Source organism: Penicillium cataractarum (assembly GCF_028827025.1).
Source record: "Penicillium cataractarum strain IBT 29864 chromosome Unknown utg000007l, whole genome shotgun sequence".
NCBI lineage: Eukaryota > Fungi > Ascomycota > Eurotiomycetes > Eurotiales > Aspergillaceae > Penicillium > Penicillium cataractarum.
The window spans coordinates 2,873,982-2,898,919 of NW_026622743.1; the positions used below are offsets into that span (position 1 = coordinate 2,873,982).

A 24,938-nucleotide genomic window follows, 5' to 3' on the forward strand; every position below is an offset into this window, starting at 1 on the left:
CCGCAGCCTAAGTACCTATAGCTATCTCTAGCACCATCTCTCCGCACTCGTGCAGAACTCGCTCATCCCAAGGAGCTTCTTCTTCGCATCTAGCGCCACGATCCTGCTTCACCGTCTCTTGTCAGACTCGTCTACGTCCAGGCATTGGCTACGTATACCTTTCCCTTTTTCCCTTTTTGCTTCTGATTTTGCTTTTCTTCCCCGGTCGATCGAAGAATGTGCAGACTCTATCCTGCAGCCAACAAGCAGGGTACAGGGTACAAGGTATAGTAAAGTAGTATACTGACCTCTGCGCTCTGCACGATGTATGGAGTGCACGGAGTACAATACAGTAGACAGTATGCACGGGCACGCCCATCATCCTACACCCGCGTGGGCCTCGCCTCGCCACATTCTCGAAGCTTACTGAGGCAGCTCTGGTTCGACGATGCTCCTTTCTTGAAACTGTGATTTTGGCCCTTTTCGTATGCATGGGGTTGTTCTGGCGTGGGCCCAGAGCGTCAGGGCCGCGCGACGTGTCGCGCGTATCCTGGGGGGTCGGGTTGGGCCTGGGGATGGATGCTTGGGCGGTGGACTCACCGCTGGTTTCAGGTGTTGCTGTCTTCGGGGAATGTCTCAAAGAAGGACATTTTTTGTGTTTGGATCTGAATCTGAATCTGAAGCTAGCTAGGGATGGCGTGGCGTGCTGTTGTTGGAGATCGGAGATCGGAGGGTTCCTGGTCTAAGTTTCTGATTTCCACTCCCTGGTGTCGGGGAGGTTGGTATTCGTGATTTCGAGGTGCCGAGTTCGGTCTTGTCTCCCCAACCACCGTCGATTTTACAAGGCCATGTCATGTTCTGCTCCCCCCTTGATGCACATTAGACATCAGATTACTGCTTGGAGTTCCAGGCCCGCCTGCATTGAGTTTTCGTGGTGGATTGCGAATACTGTAGACCGTTTCGAAGTTCCCCGAGGGAAGAAGGAAAAGAAAGGATTGGGAAGGAGGAACGTACTAGCTAGTGTCAATTGAAGTCCCTGGTAGAACCTTGGATTCTAGTTCTGATCGTCTGCTTACCCCAGGCAGTGTTATATCGTGGCTGGTGTTTGGTATCTCCCATTGATGACGGGAGATAAAGCACTGACCTACGCGCAGCGGGTAGGTGCCAGCACCGTTCGGCGTCAGGGACAAAGCACAGAGCACAGTACAGAGCTGTGCAGAAAGATGCGGTTCGCAGCAGTTTTCCAGAAGGCTGCGTCGTGGTGCTGATTATTCGGCTGTGCCTGGCAGATACAACCTCGTGCGAGGCGGTTGCCACCCTTGGTTGCTGCGACGTCGAATGTAGGGCAAGGAATGGATCAGATAAATCGTGTACTTTGTTTGAATGCAATATCTGCTACATATCCTTAGTATGCATCGCGCAGTGACCATGCTGTGACAGACAAGAATCATGATGCTGGGGCTGGTCATTGCAGAGACAGATCAGGGTAGTGCCTGTTTGGTTGTCCTCGCTCGGCAGTTGAAAGCATGCAGTGGACTTTGTCAGACGTGATGTATTATGTTGTGATGCCTGTCTGAGCTGAAGCTTATGTTGACGTTCTGTAAGTTGGTGATGTCTACTTTAGAATGGGCATGTAGTCGAGTTCTATTCAAAATTCCGGTGTACAGTGAATAGCTAAGGTTGGGGTCACGATATATTTCCCGGGGCTTCAATCTATCTCCTGAAAAAGAAATGGGTGAACCTAATTGAAACGCAGTCTTCATCCATACCCATCAATTACTCGATTCAACCGACAGGAACTACACTCATCTTACAACCCAGCCCGAGGTCAAATAAGCATAATCTATCGAAATGCACTTTTCCTATCCTGTGATGTACGATGCAAAACTCTTTGTACCCAGATCCCATCCATTCCTGTCCAGGGTATACCCAATCCAAGCCACCCGTCTATGTCCATCTAAAACTTCTCAAATCGTGACACATCTATCACTGCCCGTTCCTGATTCGATATCCCGAGGGTCTTGGTGTGCCCTTCCCATTGCCATGTCCGAAGTAGACGAAAGAAAATGCAAGTATTAAGAGAGAAGGCAAGAAGCATCCCTGGTAGAAGTAAAGCAATAAAAGGATGATTGCAGTTGGCATACACTTCCATTCGGTTCTATTTCTTGCCCGCAAGCGTAAATATTTGCTGCCAGATATCTAGCCACTGCTGTTGCTTATAGGACAGCGGCTTGTGCGGGTTACGGAAGGTGGACGCGAGCAGGTCGCGGAGACGGGAATTTAGGGTCTTCAAGGCCAGCATGGACTTCCAGGTATGTGTTGCGAAGCGGACACGGTTGGCGTCAATAGAGATCACCCCGGAGTATAACTGATATGAGGAGGAAATGTTAGCATTGGGTTCTCACGGAGAATTTGAAGTCAATCTGAGCGAATTTAAGAGAGATAGTGAAAGGGGATAGAGGGTAGGTAAGATACTGCATGAATGGGAGATCTCTTACCTTGAACTCGGCCTCTCCACACAGCAAGGCAATCGCGAAATCGTCTACTGCGCTCGTTTCATGCGCGTTGAGATTCCGGTTCCGCGCTTGCATAATGTGGTAGTACGAGAGCCACTTGATCGTCGGGTCGGCGTGCTTGTTGATCGACGTCGGATGTAAAGTGACGGCTTGGTTGTTCGCGACGTTGCGCCAGCCCTTGCCCTCGCGGATGAGGAGCTTCGGGTAGAAGCTCCAGGCAACGACCGAGTTAATCACCGTGTCGTTAGCACTGTTGACATCGTGCTGTTCGGGGATGTTAAACAATTGGCGACTTCGATTCGTTGATCGCGCCCTATAGTGAGATATTAGTATATTTGGAGGGTGTTCCGAGGGCGACAGACATCACTTACTTGTTGAGCGCAGTTTTCTGGGCCCCATCAAGGGTGATGAGGCCTGCATCCGCGATAGAGACTACCAGTTGCATCTTGATATCTTCGATACTAAGGAGAGTCTGTGGGCTGAGGAAGTTCTTTCGGCAGAATGAGAACTCGCTCATCCCTGGCGTAGTCCTAGCACGCTTCCAGCAGCAATAGGCGTTGTACACAGTCAAAAGATCCGAGTCGCCTGAAGATGTGTAAGTGTCACTAATTTCAAATCGAGGAGCAAAGGAATTTCACACACCTCTCTGGAAGGAGTTCCGCGCAGCATCACGCTGCGAGTTGGAGCCCATGGTGTTGACAAAGGGCGACTTCGAGGAAAGAATGGCAGCAATACTGACGGCCGCGTCCAGACACTTGAAGAATGCACCGTGGATAATCAACTTGCCGAGGAAAACGTCCAGTGGCAGTTTGGCCAGCTGGGACCCCAATGGTGTCAGACTCTCGTTGCTTGTGAGCGCCTTGACCTCTTTGAGAGAGTCAATGGCACGACGAATGTTCTTAGACGACGGCGGGTCCAATGCCTCGGTGAGTGTCTGTTCCACCTCTCCCAATTTACAGATCTTGACCCGGAGCACAAGATCTTGTAGAGACAAGCGAAGCATTTCTGGCGTCTGCTGTTCGGCCAGCAATTTCTCGTGGCGGTGTTTTGTAAACATGTGAAAGCAGATACCATTCTGGACACGTCCGGCTCGACCGCGACGCTGTTTGGCATTAGCACGAGAAATGAAAGACTCGACAAGACGAGAGAGCTGTCGTCGTTCGTCGAACCGCATCATCTTCTCTTTCCCTGTGTCAACGACTGCAGTAATATCAGGAATTGTGATACCGGTTTCCGCAATGTTGGTGGCAATGACAATTTTCCTGAAGCCTTCTGGGGGCACGACGAAGGCCTTCTCCTGGTCCTCACTGGCAATGGAGGAGTGCAGAGCATGCACAATCCAGCCTCTCTGGAAAGTTGGCTCGGAGAGAATCTCGTCATTCAGGCGACGAATTTCGGCTAGACCGGGCATGAAGACTAGAATTGCCTTACTGTAAAGCTCCATCTCAGGAGCAGTCGCAATCTTCAAGAGCAGCTTCTTGATTAGCTGGTAATCCATGCGGTACTCGTCAAACTTAAGAATCGTTTCCTTGGTTTGCTTCGAGTAGCCATCGAGACTGGCTTGCAAGCCTCCAATATTATCACCCGTGTTGTCAGAGATCTCGTCCAGATCATCATCAATCAGAATGTTCGACTCATCCTCTGAAAGGCGGTAGTTCGTCAACTCCACCGCATCCTCCAGGTACTTCATTTCCACGGGGAAAGTCCGCCCGGGGATATTGAGGACCGGAACACCGCCGAGATAGTTGGAGAATCGTTGCGCATCGACGGTTGCAGACATGAGAATGAGCTTGAGATCTGTGCGCTTCTGCATCAGTCTGCGGAGGACAACCAGAAGGAAGTCACTGTCAATTGTTCTCTCGTGGACCTCATCAAGGACGACGTGAGTAATGTCCTGGAAGTCATCAGGTCGTTCGAGCATGCGCACCACCACACCAGTGGTCCTGTGTCGGGTCAGCAAGGTTTCATTCAAGAAGGAATGGATGATAATTATCGGAGAGTGATAGAGAGCACGTACGCATATACTAGACGAGTAGCCGAGCTGATCTTACTCTCTAACCTCACGGCGAAACCAATGAGTGACCGGTTAGTCCCGACGTCATTCTTGCTTTCTCCGAGTTCCTCGCTGACACGTCGAGCCAGAGAAATTGCGGAAATTCGCCGAGGTTCCGTCACGTAAACCTTGCAAGGGCGGCCCTGAAGCATTTCATGTTCTAGAATGAAGGACGGAATCTGCGTACTCTTTCCACTACCAGTCTCACTGCAAATAATGATAGCCTGGTGGGTGTCCAAAGTGCTCAGGATTTCATCCTTGAAATTCCAGATGGGGAGGTTCATTCGACCTTGCATCATACGATGAAAAGCTGGAGTGGAAGCCTTGGCCTCCCAAATCTCGCGCAGCTGCTCAACCTGACCGAAGTAATCGCCTCGAACAGGCCATTTCAGCGGACTGGCCGGCTTGCTTGCCGTGCCGTTTCTTTTCCGGAAGTTATCCAGCAGCACGACATCATCCTCAAAGGTACCCTGGTTCTCTTCGACCAGGCGCTTCAAATTTTTGACCGTAGCCTTATCAGTTTCATCTTCCTGTGCCTTTTTCAGGTTGGAAAATTCGGTCCAAAGATCTCGCCAGACTGCAGGCAGTCGCAGATAGGCTTTCCCCTCTTTAGAACTTTGAGGGAACAGGATAAAAAGCGCAAGGGTTGAAACATATCCCTCAGCCTGCTGTGAGTTCGGTGTCACGAGACCATCCATCGAGAGGAAAGTTGTAAAGACATTTGACTTATGTGTGACCGAGTCAACCGCCAGTGGGAATGGGGGTTCTTGCGGTTTGGACCATCGCACTTCGATGGCCTTTCGACATTGGTGGCTTGAAGACGAATTATCTTGGTAAACGACTTTGCAGGCCGAGTCTCTGGCTTTACATGTCTCTTCTAGAACTCTTCGTGGGCTCAACCCGGTGGATTTTCCAAAGTCCCGAATGGTGAATTTGGCTTCAATCACTGGAGGGGGCAGGCCTAAGATAGACCCATCGTCAGGTTCGGCCTGGAACATGTCACCAAGAAGACCCGCAGCATCATCGTCCATTTCTTCCATTGGCAGACTGTCCACGTCAGAGCCACCTTTCGTTGCGCCCTTTGCTAGTTCTTCGGTAGCCTGTGGTTGCTTTTTTCGCTCTACAGGGCGACGCATGAATGCTGCATCCTTCCTGAGCTCATCCAGTTTCCCTCTCCAGATGAACTCGGCCTCTTGGGCCTCAAAGAGCACGTCTCGTTCGATCTTGGCGATTTTGCGCTGTAGTTTTGCGACCTCGGGGTCATCTGACTGCCCCACGGTACCTCCACGGCCCTTCTTTCCCTTTCCAGGGCGATCGAACAGGTCTGGTTGAAGACTGTACAGCTTGGTCTGTAGCTCCAGCCACTCTGGAACCATCGTGTCGGGGTCGATAGAGCTATCCGAGTCATATGACACGGGAGTCACAACTTTCGCAGCTTTCCAGTCTGGCTTGGGCTTTCCCTGTTTACTGTCATTTTGGGATTTGGGGGTAGATGACCTCGATGGCCCCGAGTCTGGTAGGGGTCAGCGCTTTCCATTCATGCAAATTCCATCAATGCCAAGGGTTTACCGATCATCCACGAAGTGACACTTTCCGCATCCTTTTGGGGACGGGCAGCTGTCTGTACATATGGTGGAAGGTCCTTCTTATCACTGTGCATTGCCAACCATTCCAGCGCCTCGTCCAGATTCCACGCTACCTCGCGGCTGGTACTGGTGGAATTGCCCGCGAAATAGGTGAGGACATGTTTCAGTGCCTCTTCTGTACGCTCCGGCGAGAAACCAAGCTTGAGTAGTGTCTCTTTCAGAGTCCAGAGCTTCCCATAAAGCTCCTCTTCGGAGACTGCTTGCTTCGCGCCAGTGCCCCGAGCACTGGAAACGAGATAGTCATGCTCTTCAGTACCGGCCAATTCAAGAATTCGGTCTTGAATCTCTGTTGGAAGCCATTCAAGGAGACTCAATGACACCGATTGCTGTCGAAGGACTCGCTTTTCGGTCTCTAGCTTCGTCGCCTGGCGCACCGCATCACTTCTGCACTTTACCGCATATTTATCGACCAGAATCTGCAGTTCTGCTTCCTCCAAGTGCCGCTCGAGTTCCTCCGGGGAATAGTTCTGTAATGAGGGACCAGCCCTAGGCGCGCCCGAGCTTGTTTCACCTGCGGGGCCGTCCTCTGCACGAGGTACTTGTGGTTCGTTCTGCGGTGTGGCTTTGGAGTCGATAGCAGTCGGTGGTGGGGTCTGTGGTGTGCTCTCTGGTTTGGGCTTTGAGGGTACGGAGACTGTTGCGAAGCCTCGAGCCGGGTTGGATGCGGGCTTCTTCTTTTTCTTATTGTTCGGTGGCATGGTGAGAGCGGGGGTCTGTCAAAGCAAAGAGCATCACAAGATTAGTTACTCTTCTAATCCATATAAGACCAAAAAATCAATCAGGTCAGGTCAGACTCACAGGAGTTGTTAAGGAAGTTGGAGAAACAAGAAGCGGGCATGGCTGGTTGAGCGGCGGAGAATGCAACTGCTCTGAGTCCCCCCCCACACAAAACTCTTATGACAGCATTCGATCGTCCCAGCCCACCTTCACCACCCAATTCACTCCTTCCCTCCCTCCACCCACCCTCTTCCCTCCTTTCCCCTGTATTGACCTCTGATCATGGATCCAATTCCATGGGACCAAGTCAAGGCTGGGGATCTGGATGCCTTGCGGGTCGCACTCTTCTCGAGTTCGACCTCGCGCAGGCTCCGTGCCCTGCAAGAACTTCGCGATAGGAGCGGTAAAACTTGACCCTCGGCCCTCTATATCCTACAGATGCTGACTTTGGTGGCTTTATAGGGACCGAATTGTCTCCGGAATCACAGCATGACATCCTAGCGCTACTTTTCCAGACCTATCCTCTCTACGTCGACCGATCATCTCGACAGGCCGTCCAACAATGTCTCCGCTCGCTCCTCCGCACCCCGAACGCAGCGGATCACCTTAAATACCTGACTGAGAAACTCAAGACAGAAGCGGCCAAGCCAGGGTTGGCTTCAACGTCCGGATTTGTCTTGCTGGAGTGGTGCTGTATTCTCTTGCAGCAGGTCAGTGAGGATGAGGCCACGCCCTTGGCAGTCGTGTTGGATTTGATCGCGGTGGATGCCAAGGCTTTGGAGAACTGTTTCGCCCATACGCCCAAGGTTCCAGTCATACAATCAGCTCTCCGGGTTACTAGGCGGGCTCTACGGACGGCGTTCTCCTGCCAGACATGGGGTGAGGATGCTGTGCGCCAGTCAGTTAGCCGATTGACCACAGATGCCGCAGCCGGCAATAAGAATGCGTTGCTGCTTGGTGTCATCTCCGGAGTCTGTGCTCGACTGCCCGCCCGCAAACCGATCCTAGAGCAGTCTAAGAAGGCTATTCTGGACTATTATGTCAAGGAGATCGTGAGCTCCAAGTCTGTAGTGCCTGCTCACGTGGCCAATGGCTTGTCGGATTTCTTCAGTTCCTTCGTGACCGCAGAGGATGTGACCACCGAGTTGGTGCCTCCAATGGAGAAATCCATGCTCAGAGCGCCGGAGGTGATCATGAACGGTGTGATCCCACCACTTTGTGCCTCCCTCCCGGAGGACATTGACCTCTCAGAGGTAGTCCTCTCTCGCCTGTCGAAGCATCTGCTCTCCAGCATGAAGTCAAACAATGCGATAATCCGACAAGGGGCTGCTGATTCATTCAGATCATTAGTTGCGTGCTGTAAAACGGATACCTTGGTCTTGAAGATCACAAGTGAGATCGTTGGCCCTCTGAAGACCCAAAAGATCACTGCCCCCGAGCACCGAGTCGCCTATGCTCAAGCCATTGCCGCTATTCCGTCATCTGCGGATGTTTCTAAGGAGATCGTTCATGGATTCGGCCCCGTCTTCACAAGGGAGTCCAATGAAGCTGCTCTGGAGGAGGAACTGAAATCATTTGGCAAGCACCTTGCTTTCCTCATCCAATCGTCTGTCAAGGTCGGCGACGATGTGATTAATGCTGTTGTTAAGGGCATTTCCGATAAACGAGTGCCATTCCGAAAAATCTGGCAACTTAGCGTGGGAGAGGTGCTCTGGAAATCTGATGTCGCTTCTCTGAAGACTGCCGAAATTGAGCCATTGGTCACCAAATTCCTGGCTAAGATGAAGGACATGTTTGGAGAGGTTGCCTCAAACCCGCTTCCTTCGGCACAAAGTGGCGCTTTGTCTTCTGCATATATCTTCCTCGCGCTATTCGAACGTGTTTCGGATATCGGTGGCTCAGAAAAGGCTACATGGGAAGAAAAGGTCACTCAAGCTATGACCATGGGCTCGAAGCCCTCTTTCCTCCTCAATCCCAAGGCTTACTCGAAGGTCACATCCCCCTTGGAGATGCAGTGGCTGGTCCGGGCTCTGGCTGCCGTCACATCAGGCTCTAAGTTTGTTGGCGCCGAGGACACTGCCAAGGCGGCTTGGGCCCAGTCCTTTATTTATACTATCACCGGTCCCGCTATGGCAACAAGCTATCGAGAGAGCGCCGTGGAATCCTTGTCCACGGTTTACATCAAAGACGTGGTGTCTATCGGCCCTGTTATCATCAGCGCTCTTTGGTCCTGGATTTATTCCTTCCGGACTGCGGAGAAAGAGTCGGCTGCTGTGTCGGCTGGGCCTGGAAGTGAACGTCTGCTCCACCTTGTCTTGAAAGCTTTGTGCCCCTCCTCTAAGGCCAGAGAAGGATCCGGGATTGCTGCCTCGGACATTGAAAGCCAACTGATCAATGTACTTGTTCTCGGCCGGCCAGAGATGATCCCGAACTGCTCATGGATTGACTTGTGTCTGAGGAGTGGTGTTGATCCAGGAAACCTGGTTCGTGCTCATCCCGCCGAATGTATCGAGCAGTTGGTCCGCGTCAATGCAGACCCTGTGCAATCTATCGTTCCCAACGTCAATGCCGCGGTCTGGAGCGCAGCAGGTGATCTGGCCTTTGTCGCACCCGCCGTCATGGTTCCCCGCATCGTCGATCAGATCAAAGAGGACCTGGATGGTGCCCGTCTATCCAAGTTCACTGCTACCGATGCCGCCATTGCCCGCACCCCCGAGGGAACCGCGTTCATCGACGTCTTGAGTAGCAAGTCGAAGCAGCCAGCCTTTGACAAGAACACCAAGGACTATGACACACTGAAGTGGGAGGAGGAGCTGCGAGCTCAGCTGGCCGAGAAGAAGGGCCAGAAGCAAAAGAGGCTTTCTGCTGAGGAGCAGTCCAAGGTGAATGCTCAACTCGCAAAGGAGGCTAAGATTCGTCAAGAGGTCCTCCAGGAAGTCAAGCGCATCGAACGCGGAGCTGGCCTTGTTCGGGGTCTGGCAACCGGACCTGCCAACGATGCCGAAGGATGGATCAACGAGGCTGTTAGCTGTCTGCTTTCCCTTTCCCGGGCAGGTGCTGGACTCTTCGTTGGCGATGTGGTTTCGCAAGCTTATATCACATGCTCCAATGAGTTGTCTTCGCGTCTGGGCAACACCCGGCCATTTGTGGGTGTTGCAACCTTGCGTGCCATTGGCAGGACCAATTTGCCTGCAGAGATGGAATCAGAGCACCTTGGTCAGCTCGTAACCAGAATCCTGTACCGCCTCCGATTTGCTTCCGAGCAGCGCCCCCTGGATATCCCCTCTCTCGCTTACATCCTGCCTTTGGTCTTCCTGATCTTGGGCCAGAATGGAATTGATGAGGTTAAGGGAGACCAGGAAGGTGAGCAGGTTCTGCTTGCTGTCGAATTTTTGTCATTCCACACCAGCTCTTTCACCGATACCCGCCTCCCTCGCGTTGAAGTGCTACAGCAGCTTCTTTCTGGTATGCAGAGATACACCCAGCATTACAAACTGATTAAAGATACCCTGTTTGATTTCTGCCGTTGCATTGCTCCTACCATCACCAGCGAGGAGCTCCAGACCCTCTTGCAAGGCACGATCGTTCCCGACTCTTCCGTTCGGACTTCTGTGCTCCAGGTCATTGATGCTGAAATTGATCTGACGGATCTTGACTTCTCGGAACATATCTGGCTGGGTTGCCACGACCAGGTTGAGGAGAATGTCGAGCTTGCTGAGGGCATCTGGGACGAGAATGCCTTGGAAGTGGACGAAACTGCCTTCTCCAAGATCATTAAATACCTCGACTCTGAGGACAGCCAGCTCCGCGGAGCTGCTGCTCGCGCACTCGCTCACGCCATTGAATCTGACAAGAGCAAGTTTGCCGGTATCCTGTCCGAGCTTGAGGCCAAATACTCCGAGGAAGTCAAGCCCAAGGCCCCTGAAAAGGATGCTTATGGCATGCCAAAGAAGATGGAAAACACAGACAACTGGGTCAGCCGCAGCGGTATCGCGCTGGCTTTCAATGCAATGACAAACCTCTTTGAAGGCGAGCAGATCATCAACTTCTTGCAATTCTTGATTGAGCGTGGTCCCCTCGTTGATAAGAACGCTTCTGTGCGCAGCCAAATGGCAGAGAGTGGTAAATCTGTCATTGCCGAGAGGGGTCAGCAAAAGGTCGAGGAACTCATGAAGCTCCTCGAGACAGTTCTGGAGACTTCGGACAAGGCCACTCAGAGTTCCGACCTTCTGAACGAGGCAGTTGTTGTGCTTTACGGAGCTTTGGCCCGACACTTGAAGGCCGAGGACCCTCGTCTGCAGACAGTCGTCAAGAAGCTGCTCGCAACCCTGCCTACTCCCTCGGAGACTGTGCAATCCGCTGTGTCAGAGTGCCTGCCTCCCTTGATCAGGCTGTCTGGCCCCAAGACTGCAGATTATGTACAGGAGATGCTCGACTCGCTGCTGAACGTCAAGGATTATGCTACTCAGCGTGGTGCGGCCTATGGCCTGGCTGGTATTGTCAGTGGTAAGGGTATCTCGACTCTGCGCGAGTTCCGCATCATGAGCCTGCTGAAGGAGGCCACCGAAAACAAGAAAGAGCCGCATCAGCGACAGGGCGCCTTGCTAGCGTATGAGCTGTTTGCATTCGTTCTCGGACGCACCTTCGAGCCCTATGTCATCCAGCTCGTGCCTCAGCTGCTCGCCGGCTTCGGTGACCCCAGCATTGATGTTCGTGATGCCTGCCTGGATGCGTCTAAGGCCTGCTTCCAAAACCTCAGCTCATACGGTGTCAAGAAGATTTTGCCCACCCTGCTTGATGGTTTGGATGACACCCAGTGGCGTAGTCAGAAGGGAGCTTGCAATCTGTTGGGTGCCATGGCCTACCTTGACCCTCAGCAACTTGCTGCTAGCTTGCCCGACATTATCCCTCCTCTCACTATTGTACTCAATGACACCCACAAGGAGGTCCGTAATGCTGCCAATCGCAGTCTCCAGCGCTTCGGTGAGGTCATCAGCAACCCTGAAGTCAAGAGCCTAGTCAACGTGCTCCTTAAGGCTCTGAGTGACCCCACCAAATTCACTGATGAGGCCCTTGATTCTCTCATCAAGGTGTCTTTCGTGCACTATTTGGATGCGCCTTCGTTGGCTCTGGTTGTTCGTATTCTTGAGCGTGGTCTTGCCGACCGCTCCGCCACCAAGCGCAAGTCTGCCCAAATTATCGGCAGCTTGGCTCATCTTACTGAGCGTAAGGACCTCATTGCACACCTGCCGATCATCGTTGCTGGTCTCAACCTGGCCATTGTTGATCCTGTTCCCACTACCCGAGCCACCGCTTCCAAGGCTCTGGGTTCGCTCATCGAGAAGCTTGGTGAGGATGCTCTGCCAGACCTGATCCCCAACCTCATGAACACTCTCAAGTCGGATACTGGCGCTGGTGACCGACTGGGATCTGCTCAGGCACTTTCCGAGGTGCTTGCAGGTCTGGGTACTACCAGACTCGAGGAGACTCTGCCAACTATTCTCCAGAATGTGTCCAGCTCCAAGCCTGCTGTTCGTGAAGGCTTCATGACTCTGTTCATTTTCTTGCCTGCCTGCTTCGGTAACAGCTTCGCCAACTACCTTAGCAAGATCATCCCGCCTATCCTTGCTGGTCTTGCTGATGATATCGAGTCGATCCGGGAGACTTCCCTCCGCGCCGGTCGCCTGCTTGTCAAGAACTTTGCAACCAAGGCCATCGACCTGCTGCTTCCCGAGCTGGAGCGTGGCTTGGCCGACGACAGCTATCGCATTCGTCTCAGCTCCGTCGAGCTGGTTGGAGACCTGCTGTTCAGTCTTACTGGTATCAGCGGCAAGTCAGAAGCCGAGGAAGAGGAGGAGGAAGCCACTCAGGCTGGTCAATCCTTGCTGGAGGTTCTGGGAGAAGAGCGCAGGGACAAGGTTCTCTCGGCCTTGTTCATCTGTCGCTGCGATACTTCGGGCTTGGTCAAGAGTGCCGCTATGGGTGTCTGGAAGGCCCTGGTTGCTTCACCCAAGACCCTCAAGGAGATGGTTCCCACTCTGTCCCAGCTCATCATTCGTCGTCTTGGTTCGTCCAACATGGAGCAGAAGGTCATTGCTTCCAACGCCCTTGGCGATCTTATCAAGAAGGCTGGAGAGTCGGTGCTGTCCACCTTGTTGCCCTTGCTTGAGGAGGGTCTTCAGACCTCTCCCGATGTGGATGTTAAGCAGGGTATTTGTATTGCTCTGCGCGAGCTTATCACTGCTGCTACTCCTGAAGCTCTTGAAGATTACGAGAAAATTCTCATTTCTACTGTGCGCGTGGCTCTGGTTGATAGTGATGAGGACGTGCGCGAGGCCGCTGCCGAGGCCTTCGATGCTCTGCAGCAGATCTTGGGCAAGAAGGCCGTTGACCAAGTCCTGCCTTACCTGCTTCACCTACTGAGGAACGACGAGGAGGCTGAACAGGCCTTGTCTGCCCTGTTGACTCTGCTCACCGAACAGACCCGAGCCAACATCATTCTGCCCAACCTTATCCCTACGCTGCTTACGCCTCCCATCACTGCGTTCAATGCCAGGGCCCTGGCGTCCCTGGCCGAGGTTGCTGGTGGTGCCATGACGCGAAGACTTCCCAATATCATCAACGCTCTCATGGACGGTATCATCGAGACCGACGATGAGGAACTCCAGTCAGAACTTGAGACTGCCCTCGATACCGTGTTGGTGTCTGTGGATGAATATGACGGTCTGAACACTGCCATGAACGTGATGATGACTCTTGCCAAGCACGATGACCACCGCCGTCGGGCCAAGGCTGCTCTTCACCTCAACAAGTTCTTCTCGGATGCCGAGCTGGACTACTCGCGTTACCACCAGGACCTGATCCGCGTGCTGTTGATTTCGTTCGATGATTCAGACAAGGACGTTGTCAAGGCTGCCTGGACTGCTCTCAGTGGTCTCACCTCTCACTTGCGCAAGGAGGAGATGGAGGTTCTGGCGGTCCCTACTCGCCAGATCCTGCGTCAAGTTGGTGTTGCTGGTGCAGATCTGCCTGGCTTCAGTCTTCCCAAGGGTATCATGGCCATCCTGCCGATCTTCTTGCAAGGCCTTCTCAACGGAACCCCCGATCAGCGTACCCAGTCGGCTCTCGCTATCGCCGATGTTATCGACCGTACCGGATCTAACTCGCTCAAGCCTTTTGTCACCCAGATTACTGGTCCATTGATCCGTGTTGTGTCAGAACGTTCGGTTGATATCAAGTGTAAGTTTCTCAATCATTGTGTTTTATGTTCCAGAGGATAATGCTCATGCGTATTTAGGTGCCATTTTCTTCACACTCAACAAGCTGCTGGAGAAGATCCCGCTGGCTGTCAAGCCCTTCTTGCCTCAGCTTCAGCGCACCTTTGCCCGTGGTCTTGCCGATTCCACAAGTGAGACCCTGCGTAACCGTGCTGCCAAGGGTCTTGGTATCCTGATCACTCTGACTCCCAGAGTCGATCCGCTTATTGCTGAACTCATTACTGGATCCAAGACTACTGATCTCGGTGTCAAGAATGCCATGATGAAGGCACTCCAAGAGGTGGTCGGTAAGGCCGGTGCCAACATGAGCGAGGCATCGCGCACTGCCATTCTTGCCCTGATCGATGATGATGCTAGCAATGAGACTGATTCCGTTGCTATTACCAATGCTCGACTGCTTGGTGTGCTCGTAAAGGTGATCCCGGCCGCATCTGCGGTCCCTCTGATCAAGCACCGCGTTCTTACAGGACAGTTCTCGCACGCATCTATCCTTGGCCTCAATGCTCTCCTCGCTGAGGCTCCTGCCACTCTGATGGAGAACTTCGCCGTGGAGACCCCGACCGCCATTTGCCAGGGTATCGCGCACAAGGACCCCTTCATTTCCGACAACAGTGTGCTCGCTGCTGGCAAGTACCTGCTGTCCAATGATGGTGACCACAGCTTCGAGACGCACAAGGCCATCTTCGAGGCTTTGACTGCTGCTCTTCAGCCCGGAGGTCCCGTCGACACCCGTCGACTGACCCTTGTTGTCATTCGTACCGTCAGCCGCCTGCACCCCGAGCTGACCCGCCCCCACCTAGCTCTCCTTGCACCGCCTATCTTTGCCGGTGTTCGTGATCTGGTCATTCCGGTGAAGCTAGCCTCCGAAGCCGCTTTCCTGTCCCTCTTCTCTGTCGTGGATTCGGACAGCGAAGTCTTTGACAAGTACATGGCTGGCCCCGGCGCTTCGCTACCTCCCGGACCCAAGCGTAGCATGTCTGACTATTTCAAGCGAGTTGCTATGCGACTTGCCACTCAGGCCCGCGAGCGTCGCGTCGCCGAGGGTGGTGTAGGTGGTCTGGGCTTGTCGAATGATGAAGTGGAGGATGAGACGGAAGTGTGGAGTATTGGCAAGGTGGATCTGGGAGATGATTCATTTGGCGATGACTGATGATCTTTTTTTCCTATTGTCGGAGCATTCCAAGGTTGCATCTACATGTCTATAGATATACCCTTGGGCTTCCCTGTTTCAATTCTTGTTCTTGTGTTTAAGCTTCGTACAAAAAGTCTGTTTACGTTGTTGATGAATGTTAATATTTTTTTGTGTCAGTGGAAATAGATTAAGGGGATCTATCTATGAGACACTACATTTCCAAGTGATCTCCAAGTGATCCATTAAGATGTATGTCGCATAGCCCATACCAAGCAGATGCCCCATTTTTAGTAGAACAGATTCAACGCCTTTCCCGAAATGGATGTTCTATGTCATGTGATCTTCAATCGTAATTTCTTTTGATCACGTGTCTTCGCGTTTAAACAGCATCATCTCCTCCGTTGAACAGGACTCATGACTCTAATGTAGGAAGAAATAGCTTCAAGTAGAGTGTATCTTTATCTAGACACAATATTACTGAAATGTTTGAGCTTTACCATTATTCTATCTCCCATAACACCCCCTAGCAAGCTTGATTCTTGCAATCAGACGGACTCCAGATCGGGACTAGCGTAGAGGGTACAGCCCTAACCCTCAAATGCAGTGGAGGGGACTCGCTTATAGCACATTAGCTAATCGGCCCGCCCCAAACTCCTCACCGTCTGGTTTTCCCGTCAAGTGCAACGAACATCATCCGCCAACGACCGTCGATACGCCGACATCAAGATGTGAGTTTCATCTCTTACGATATTCCGAACGATACCGGTGCTCCATGTCAATTCAAAACTTGAACTTTTGGAACCGATCCCGCCGATGGCAGAGACGGAAAGACTTGATGGAAAGTGTTGTGTGCAGAGGCTGACCCCGTCTTTTTTCTTCCATCCAGGGTCAACCTTCGCACCCAGAAGCGCCTCGCGGCCTCCGTGGTCGGCTGCGGCAAGCGCAAGATTTGGCTCGACCCCAATGAGATGACCGAGATCTCCAACGCCAACTCTCGTCAGACCATCCGCAAGCTCGTCAGCGATGGCCTCATCATCAAGAAGCCCGTCACCATGCACTCCCGCGCCCGCGCCCGTGAGTTGAACGAGGCCCGCCGCATCGGTCGTCACCGCGGTCTGGGTAAGCGCAAGGGTACCAAGGACGCCCGTATGCCCAGCCAGGTCCTCTGGATGCGCCGCATGCGTGTCCTCCGTCGTCTCCTCGTCCGCTACCGTGCCGCTGGCAAGATCGACAAGCACCTCTACCACGAGCTCTACCACCTGAGCAAGGGTAACACCTTCAAGCACAAGCGTGCTCTGGTTGAGCACGTAAGTTATCCCCGATGAAACCCGTCCACCCTCGATTATCGAATATACAACGTGACCCCCGCATGAAGAGAGAAAAGAATCAACCCACTGACTCGTTTTCTTCCACATCTACAGATCCAGAAGGCCAAGGCTGAGCGCCAACGTGAGCGTGTCCTCAAGGAGGAGATGGATGCTAAGCGTGCCAAGAACAAGGCTCTCCGTGAGCGCCGCGCTGAGCGTGTCGAGGCCAAGCGCAACGCTCTGGCTGCCGAGCCCCAGGAGTAAATCCGTTCTCAAAACTTGCATTCCGTTGTGTGACGTGACACTCTTCTCGTTCATCGGTGCGGAGGTTATGAAGGCGTGTGAAAACTTACTGGGTTTGTTCCGGGGATCTCTTTTTCGAAAAAGCGGCTGCACTACTCTTATCCCCCTTTTGTCTCCTCGAAATACATTAGTGTCGGCCTTTTTCTCGAGAAACCCCCTCTTCCTATAGTCGGGCTATTTTTTCTGTGAAGACGACGACAACGCATACCAGTCTTTCTCTTCGGATCGCGTGGGGGTTCGGGCTTCTGGGATCTCTGGGAAATATTGGGGCAATAGGAAGATGCGATGATGATGTGATACTCAAGCTTTTCTTGTTCATAACGAGAAGGCAAAAGGAAATTCTTTTTCAAAACAAAAAACTTACAAAATCTTTCCCTCCCTCGGTACGGCGCTTGTGTTACGAAATATGATCGTTTCCTTTTCCAGTATCTTGCGACCAGACTTTCATGCTGGTCTATGACGTTCATGTAGATGTCTTCTTTGAATTAGTCGTACTTTCTTTGGACTTCCCCGCCCACTCAGAGGACATTATTTTTGAGTTCTATGGGCCCTGTCTGTACTTGATGGTCCAGACTCCTACATAAAATGTCGTCAATCTTCCTGCATGGACGTAAGGTTATGAGTGAGCGAGCACATATTAACTCACGGAATATATATCGTAGTCTCTGTCTAGGGAATAAGAACATTTGAGATGACCTCCAGATGTTATTTACGATCCTCGAATTGCCGATAGAGATGATTTGGGTTCGGCTACATGGATGGACTAAAGGCTGCTAAATATATATCTCCAACGTTTATGGGAATGAGCACTCTCTACCTAACAGGTCTACTAGGTCTAGTTAAACATAATTCGCGGCCATCTCAATAACATCAACAATCTGATGTCGGAATGCCTGCTGCAATCTCAGATCTTCCTTCGTATCGTCCTCTACACCAAAGTCTCCTGTAAGACACTTTATGACAACCTCTTTATACTTTCGCCCAACACGTGACTCCAGCCTCCTTTGGGCATGTTTAATCAACTGCGCCTGGACAGCACTGGGATTGTTTGCATGCGAGAACATGTTCTTCTCCAGTTTGACTGCCGGCTCCCACAGGCCAATCTCCAGCAAAACGACTCCCAACGCGTATATGTCGTGAATCTTCTTGAACATCTCCGCCGGCTGGCCTTGGCGGTCAGGATGGCGGTAGATGTCTCGCGTCGGCTCAAAGTCCGAATGCCCCACGGAGAAGAAAGGCTCTGGACGACTGAACTCGAAGCCAAGAACCCACGGCTCTGGATAGTTCACTGCGACACGGGTACCCATCTTTTCATCATCGACACGATGGGGCAGGAGCAGGATATTGTCGCTTCGGAAACTCTCGTGCAGCTGAGTGGGTATTATTATTAGCGCCATTGTGGGTCATATCAAGATATCAGCCATTGGTGGGACGGAACATACCCATTGGACCATGTGCATCTGAGCAATACATTTCGAGAGACCGAGGGCAAGGCGAAACTTGTCTCCAAGTTCTGGACGCAGGTCATTGTTGAAGAGCAGTCTCTGGAGACTAACTGGTGCTCCTATAGGCTTGGGCTGGACCTCAAAGACAAACGCGATCGAGCTTTGACGAGGCAAATATTTCCACCCCATACAAGGAAGGACACGAAATACCTGCTCTTTGGGTTGGTGCAGAAGCTTGGCGAGCGATTCGATCCGACCCCGAGTCCGCGCATCAACATCGTGCCCAGGACTGGCTGGTGTGGCCATGGCATCGTAATGATGGTTCTCCTGGATATAGGCAACATTGTTCTTCACGAACATGGCGAACATGCCCTGGTTCTCGACGGGTTGAATCTCTTTGAGATGAGAGTCCCATGAAGGACCCATAAGCTCTAGGGATGCGATCATCTTCCCTGCATCCAATTGAGCTAGGCGCAGTGAAGCATCTTGATCAAAACCGAGTTTCCTCGAAGATTCATCCATTTGAAGATGCATCAAATGCTCCGGTGAAATTCCCAGTTGCGATGCGAGACACCAGAGCTCCACCTTCTTCTTTAGCCGGGAATTGCGATCCTTGAACGATTGCAGAATAGCCTCGACTCGCTTTTTATCGCGCAAAGACCATCGGAGAAGTCCCGGCAGAGAAGGGCTGGCACGGCCCCACGACAAGCTGTTCAAGGAGCCAGATGAAGCCGACCGGTTTCGGGAAAGCGACAGGGTAGATACATTCAGAAGAGAAGCGGTTGGCGACTCCTTGTAACTGCACTCTTTCGAAACACCGTATCGGCGTTCGAGAAGATAAACGCCTTCCTGCAGGATGGATTTGATCTCCACGCAGAGAAGCTCGATCTGACGCTGGATGTCGGGGTCGAATTGCTCGAAGAGAGTTTTATCACCGTACACCTGTATGGTGTTTGTTCAGATCAATGACGAATGCACTCTGAATGGGCTTATTCAAAAGAACCTACCATGCATTCGGAGAAAAGCAGATTGCGGATGAGTTTTGTCTGGATATTCTCGTCGTTGACCAGGTTTCGTAGTTCGTTCGAGTCCTAGCGACTGGTAAGCGACGATTTCCTAATACGGATGAAATTAACTGACACTCTCAAAGGAATTTGCATCTTGAATGAGCTCGCCGGTTCTTTCTCCGAGTTTGATGAGCGCATCAACCACCGTGATGGTCAGGCCCGCCACGGAGAGTGGATCGATCATAGTTCATGGGCCGGGCCGGCTACCACGTCAGAACAATAAGCTATATGTTTTTAGAGAGGGACGCAACCAGAATAGCGCACCACAAAGGGTCTTTGAAGCTGGGGTCTTCTTCGTGCTGCGGGGTTCAGGGAGGGCAACATACGTGAGGCTGACAGCGGCCAATCAGACCATGGCTGTACGTATTTTGGCCCCCCCGCAGGGACTCAGCCGCTCTTCTATCGTGGTGCTTTTCTTCAGCAAAAATCCATCAAAACGATGTCCTACCCGATCTAACGAGCCCCTGGATTCTAGACCAGCAGTCACAATGTCGGTCTCCTCCTTGAGCGATGACTGGATCAGGTGTATGTTCTCCAGACGCGTCGCTGGGTACCTGTCCTCTACTCTCATGGCTAATGAATCCACTAGGTCGGGCGCCGAATGAATTGCAGAGTGACATACTAACATGGACCACATCGATTTCACGATCTCGAGTGTCTACCGTGGATGGCCTCGGCTTTAGCGACAATATTGACGTCGAGTCCATGAACAGCCTAGAGAATCTCCTCCACACAGTGCAGAAACTGAAGTTGAAACGTTTCCCAGCTGAAGACGTGGAAGAGATCTGCTTTGTAGCCGCAGGAGAGACGTTCACTGTGACAGAATGCAAGTACGAGGGTACCGTCGTCGCTATCAAGCGCATCCGACTCAGCGAAGAAGGGAAAGGCTTTGAGCGTTCTTACTTTCAAAGGCGACTACAATCTGTCCTGCGCGAGATATTGATCATGTGTCACCCACCGCTCACACACCATCCCAATATTATTGATATTCTGGGCTATGGCTGGACCGTCGAAAAGCAGCGCCTGTCGCCGTTTATCTCGGTCGAATTTGCCTCGAAGGGAACCCTGAGGGAATACCTGAAGGAGAACGTACATCCGATTCGAACAAAGTTGATTCTCATGGGCGATGTAGGCGCGGGCCTCATGGCGCTTCACAAATGTGGGATCGTTCATGGAGATTTGAAAATGGATAACATCGTGGTATTTTCGTCCCTGGATCGCCCTTGCATGTCGATCGCCAAGGTGTCTGATTTTGGGCATTCCATCATCGTGGGATCTGCGTCTGAGAAGAAAAAGCAGTATTTCGGAACAACTCTGTAAGCCCACCGAGAGGGCTTATTACAAGCTCGGAAGGCCACTTGAAACTAACGCTCCTACCAGATACAATGCACCAGAAGTTGCCGACCAGAAGGACAAACCCATCCTAATCGAGCAACTTCACAAATGCGACATCTGGGCATTTGGCCTCTGTGCGTGGGAGATTTTAGCAAATGGACAGCTTTATTTCCAGCGTAGCTGGCGCAGGAACCCTCTCTACGAACGTTACTCCTCCCTGTCCACGTCATTAACATCACCGACCGGCTCTCACGAGGAATCTATTGATGAAGATGACCAGCACGTTTTTGGTCACTTTGATCTCTCCCATCTCAAGACTCTGGCCATAGAGTTTGTGAACAACATGAAAATACCGGGGATTGGCTTTGAAAAGGGATTCCTACGTCCATTGATGGATCGTACTCTGCAAACTGATCCGGCAAAAAGGATCTCCGACCTCAGTCGGCTTCCAATCATTGTCTCATGGCATAAGACGCCCGGTGGACACTCTCTTCAGTCAAAGCTCGCAACATATGCCATGTCTGGAGATGTTAGATACTCGATCTTCAGTAGAGAGAGCGGTCCGCATATCATTTGGGAGCAACAGCAGCAACTCTTGCAGGACTTTGAGACTGTGGCCCAGGGTTCGAAATCGGATAAAAATGACGGTTCAATCGCGTTTCAAACAATGCTTTGCTATACGAACGCTTTTGGAACATCTCAGGATCTGGCCAAGGCCGAGGGATTTCTTCGAATGGCCGAGGATACTGGTCATTTGGTCGCTCGCATTTTGGGTCCTCGCATACTCAATGGCTTCAACATGGACTCAAGTACCCAGAAAACATATAGTGAATGCCTTGCCTTGGGGTTCAGTATTACCCGAAGTCCTGAATTGATCACATCTTTGGTTGCACATGACGGGGCATCGGTCTCTAAATTCGCCAACTATGCTGACTTTCGCGAAGCCTTCTTTAAGCAAAGACCCCGACCATGGACCAATGACAGCGACGGGGTTCTTGGTGTTTTTCTCACAGTGAATGAATCCACCGTACAGCATAGCTTGCTGGATATCGCACTCCAGCAGGGTGATGCCCAATTCGTGGAGAAACTGTTACCCCTTATCAGGCTGTCAGGTACAGACCCAAAACTAGATTCCCATCTTGTGCTAGCTGCTTTGCGAGGCCATGGAAGCCTGTTCATCTCCCTTTTAAAAGCTGGTGCGGGATTGATAGAGATAACTCCACCTCCATCGATCCTTCATTGGCTCTTCTGTCTGGATGAGACCACTCTCAGTGAAGTGCAGCCGTTGTTGAAAGACTACTACCGTGATCTCAACTTTAAACAGGCATTGAATCATGTGCTTACTGAAGGTGATATCCTTCATCCTCAATGGCCATTCCAGGTTCATGGAACATCCCTTGCTATGGCCGTTGTATGTGGCAGGGAGTCACTGGTCATGTTTCTTCTCTCTCAGGGTGCAGATCCTCTAGCCCCTGCCTTTGCAATCACCGATGACTATATGGGCCCCATTCTCACGCCGATTCATCTTGCAATCAAGTATCACCAAGCAGATATTTTTCTATTGCTTTGGAAAGCAGCATTCAGTGAAAGAAAACCCACGAAAGGCACTCGTGTGCATAAGATCGATAGCTTGGGATCTTTTCCAATTGCCTGCTCCCTGAGCCTATTGACAAATGCTGAGCGATATGCTATTCACGGTTGCATGTATAAGCAGAGGCTGCGGGAGATGGTCAAACTCCTACCTCTGGAAGTTCTTGGCCAGACATCCCCCGAAGGCAGGAATTCAATCACGCAGGCCATTGATCTTGAAGATCTTGATACAGTTGATCTTCTTCTTAAGCACGCCCCCACTCTGGCTAGCAAAAAGCTATTTCAACCAGGCAACAACACCATGTTCACATATCCGTTTCATTTCGCCGTACAAATTGCCTCATTCCGCGATACAAGGGAGTCTGAGCAGATTGCGGAGTCGATTCTCAATCTCGACTCGGCGGCTATAAACCGAGCTGACAGCGCGTTAATCAAACCACTGCATATCGCTTCGATGGGAACTTCAGATCGAATGACCAAATTTCTCTTGGCTCGTAATGCCTCCTGTCATGATTTGGACGGAGGTCGACGCACCCCTCTGCACTTTTGCCGGACTCTGGTCAACGCTAAGGCCTTGATGCTGGGGGGCGTGAACATCAATCACAAGGATAACTTGGGTTTGAGTCCTGCGCATGCAGCAGCATCCCAAGGAGCAGATGAAGTCTTGAAGTTGTTTATTGCGGCCGGAGCAGACCTGACTCTTGCGAACAACGAGATCGGAACGCCGCTCCATTGTGCGATTCAGCGGAAGTCGCGCTCAACAATAGAAATTCTCTTGGCGGCTGGGGTTGATATAAAGGCAAGGAACCGCCGGGGTCAGACTCCACTGCATCTGGCAATGGACATTGGGCGCTCTGATTTAGTCTCGTTGTTATTCGAGCACGGAGCAGACCCTTTCATTGAGGACGACCAGGGCTCTTCTCCATTCAGCATGTCACTTGCTTGGGAGAATCCTAGTATCTTCAACTTATTCCAGCTCCTTGAGAACTTCGCAGTGGAAAAGGTGCATGTCAATGCCTTAATTTTCGCCGCTGCCAAGGGTGAGCCAAAGGTCTTCCGGCAATACTTGGACAGATTACCCGACCCAAGCCGCAATCTAGACCGTGTATCTTTGCCCGAGCTCTATGTCACTGCCATCAATGTGGCTGCAGGAGCTTGCAGAGTGGATTTAGTTGAAATTTTGCTCGCACGAGGCTTTAATGTTAACACTCTCGATGAGAGAAAGAACACCCCTTTACTACGAGCTTGCCAAGCTGGACGCAGGGAAGCCGAATTCTATTCGTACAATCGAACACACATGTGTGAGAAGCTTATACAGCATGGTGCAAATATATTGGCCCGGAACAATCGGGGGTTCACGCCTTTCCTCATCGCCCAAACTCATGCCGACTATCAACTGATGACTCTTCTTTTGGAGCGCGCACTATCACTGCGTCAAATCGATGTATCGACCAGGCGTTCACGTATTTTAGAATCGATCGGAGATCCTGAAAAGGATAGAAACATTTGCAAATTATCCAAATCAATCATGCGTGACGAAATCATTGAACCGCGCTTGCTCTCCGACGCAGTCAAAAATGATGAGTGGGAGTTTGTCATGACCTGTATTGCAGGACATTTTGTCGATAAAAAAGACCTGGAAGGCATTTTTAAGAAACGAGAATGGACGAAGCCCAGTGTGGATAATCTGGACATGCTGCGCTACCACTCAGTCAAAATGGACCGAGAAATGGTTCAGTATCTCGCATCGGGTGCCAAGGAGAGTTCTTCTGAATCCCGGCGTAGTGCTCGCAATGTCGGTCGTCGCAATGTCGAGTTCGAATCGAACGAGTCAAGAGCTTTCCTGAACGACCTTATTTGGCCGGAGGAGATGGATAAGGCGCGACAGAAATTACTGGTCAAATCTAGCTTTGATTATATTCATACTCATGATGCATTGGCAGACCTTCAACAGAAACAGGATGCCTTTTATGATAAGCTCCAGGAATACCTCACGCAAATTATTCTCAAATCAAAGGAGCCTGTGAAACATCCCGAGGACATCGCATGGTTCAAAAGCTTTGAACGAGGCCTTTTCTTGGAAGATCAATATGCCTTTGATTATCGACTGAGAACTCTTTCATTGCATACGAAGTCCATGGAAGAGTCTGAGTCGGCGCCGGAAAAAGCAGCACCTTGGATGGAGCTCCATAATCAGGCACAGTCGCTTCAACGATGGAAAAAACTGATCGATGCGACACATCGAGAGGCTAGGAAAATTGTACAATGGTTCTATATTCTTGCTGACATCGACTATGGAAATGATGGAGTGGTCAATGGCGGAAGCGACGGGGCCCATCGTACTGCGACTGGGCCTGCTCAAATGGATTCCATTCTTGACATGGAGTCTCAAATTCAGCGATCTTCCGATGAACTGGCGGAGATGCACTCAATAGTCGTTCTATTCAAGACCCAGAACAATTTTGTATGAGTGTCTAGCAGTCGTGGGGTCCCTGTATCTTGGATGGGGCTCCCACTGGAATTTGATATTGCTGAGAATATACGTGAATTAGAAGAAATCCATTACGTGAC

General features: G+C 51.5%; 5 protein-coding genes across 5 annotated transcripts; 3 read left to right on the plus strand and 2 right to left on the minus strand.

Annotated features, from left to right (window-relative positions):
• Positions 1-2,137: 2,137 nt before the first annotated feature.
• On the minus strand, positions 2,138-6,892 carry N7496_008598 (putative ATP dependent RNA helicase; the record flags this gene model as incomplete). Its single annotated transcript, XM_056701517.1, has 6 exons — positions 2,138-2,347; positions 2,478-2,808; positions 2,867-3,080; positions 3,138-4,438; positions 4,513-6,061; positions 6,118-6,892. The coding sequence occupies 6 exons, from the start codon at positions 6,890-6,892 to the stop codon at positions 2,138-2,140; spliced, it is 4,380 nt and encodes a 1,459-aa protein (XP_056553580.1).
• Positions 6,893-7,193: 301 nt separating this feature from the next.
• N7496_008599 (putative translational activator) lies at positions 7,194-15,338 on the plus strand (the record flags this gene model as incomplete). Its single annotated transcript, XM_056701518.1, has 3 exons — positions 7,194-7,314; positions 7,374-14,150; positions 14,209-15,338. 3 exons carry the CDS (start codon positions 7,194-7,196, stop codon positions 15,336-15,338), a joined length of 8,028 nt encoding a protein of 2,675 aa, XP_056553581.1.
• A 300-nt stretch (positions 15,339-15,638) lies between these two features.
• On the plus strand, positions 15,639-16,891 carry N7496_008600 (60S ribosomal protein eL19; the record flags this gene model as incomplete). The annotated part of the gene is made up of 4 exons (XM_056701519.1): positions 15,639-15,669; positions 16,000-16,048; positions 16,207-16,627; positions 16,742-16,891. The coding sequence occupies 4 exons, from the start codon at positions 15,639-15,641 to the stop codon at positions 16,889-16,891; spliced, it is 651 nt and encodes a 216-aa protein (XP_056553582.1).
• An 878-nt stretch (positions 16,892-17,769) lies between these two features.
• Positions 17,770-19,385, minus strand: N7496_008601 (uncharacterized protein; the record flags this gene model as incomplete). The annotated part of the gene is made up of 3 exons (XM_056701520.1): positions 17,770-18,300; positions 18,373-19,317; positions 19,383-19,385. 3 exons carry the CDS (start codon positions 19,383-19,385, stop codon positions 17,770-17,772), a joined length of 1,479 nt encoding a protein of 492 aa, XP_056553583.1.
• Positions 19,386-19,930: 545 nt separating this feature from the next.
• Positions 19,931-24,837, plus strand: N7496_008602 (uncharacterized protein; the record flags this gene model as incomplete). Its single annotated transcript, XM_056701521.1, has 3 exons — positions 19,931-19,967; positions 20,032-20,758; positions 20,823-24,837. The coding sequence occupies 3 exons, from the start codon at positions 19,931-19,933 to the stop codon at positions 24,835-24,837; spliced, it is 4,779 nt and encodes a 1,592-aa protein (XP_056553584.1).
• Positions 24,838-24,938: the final 101 nt, after the last annotated feature.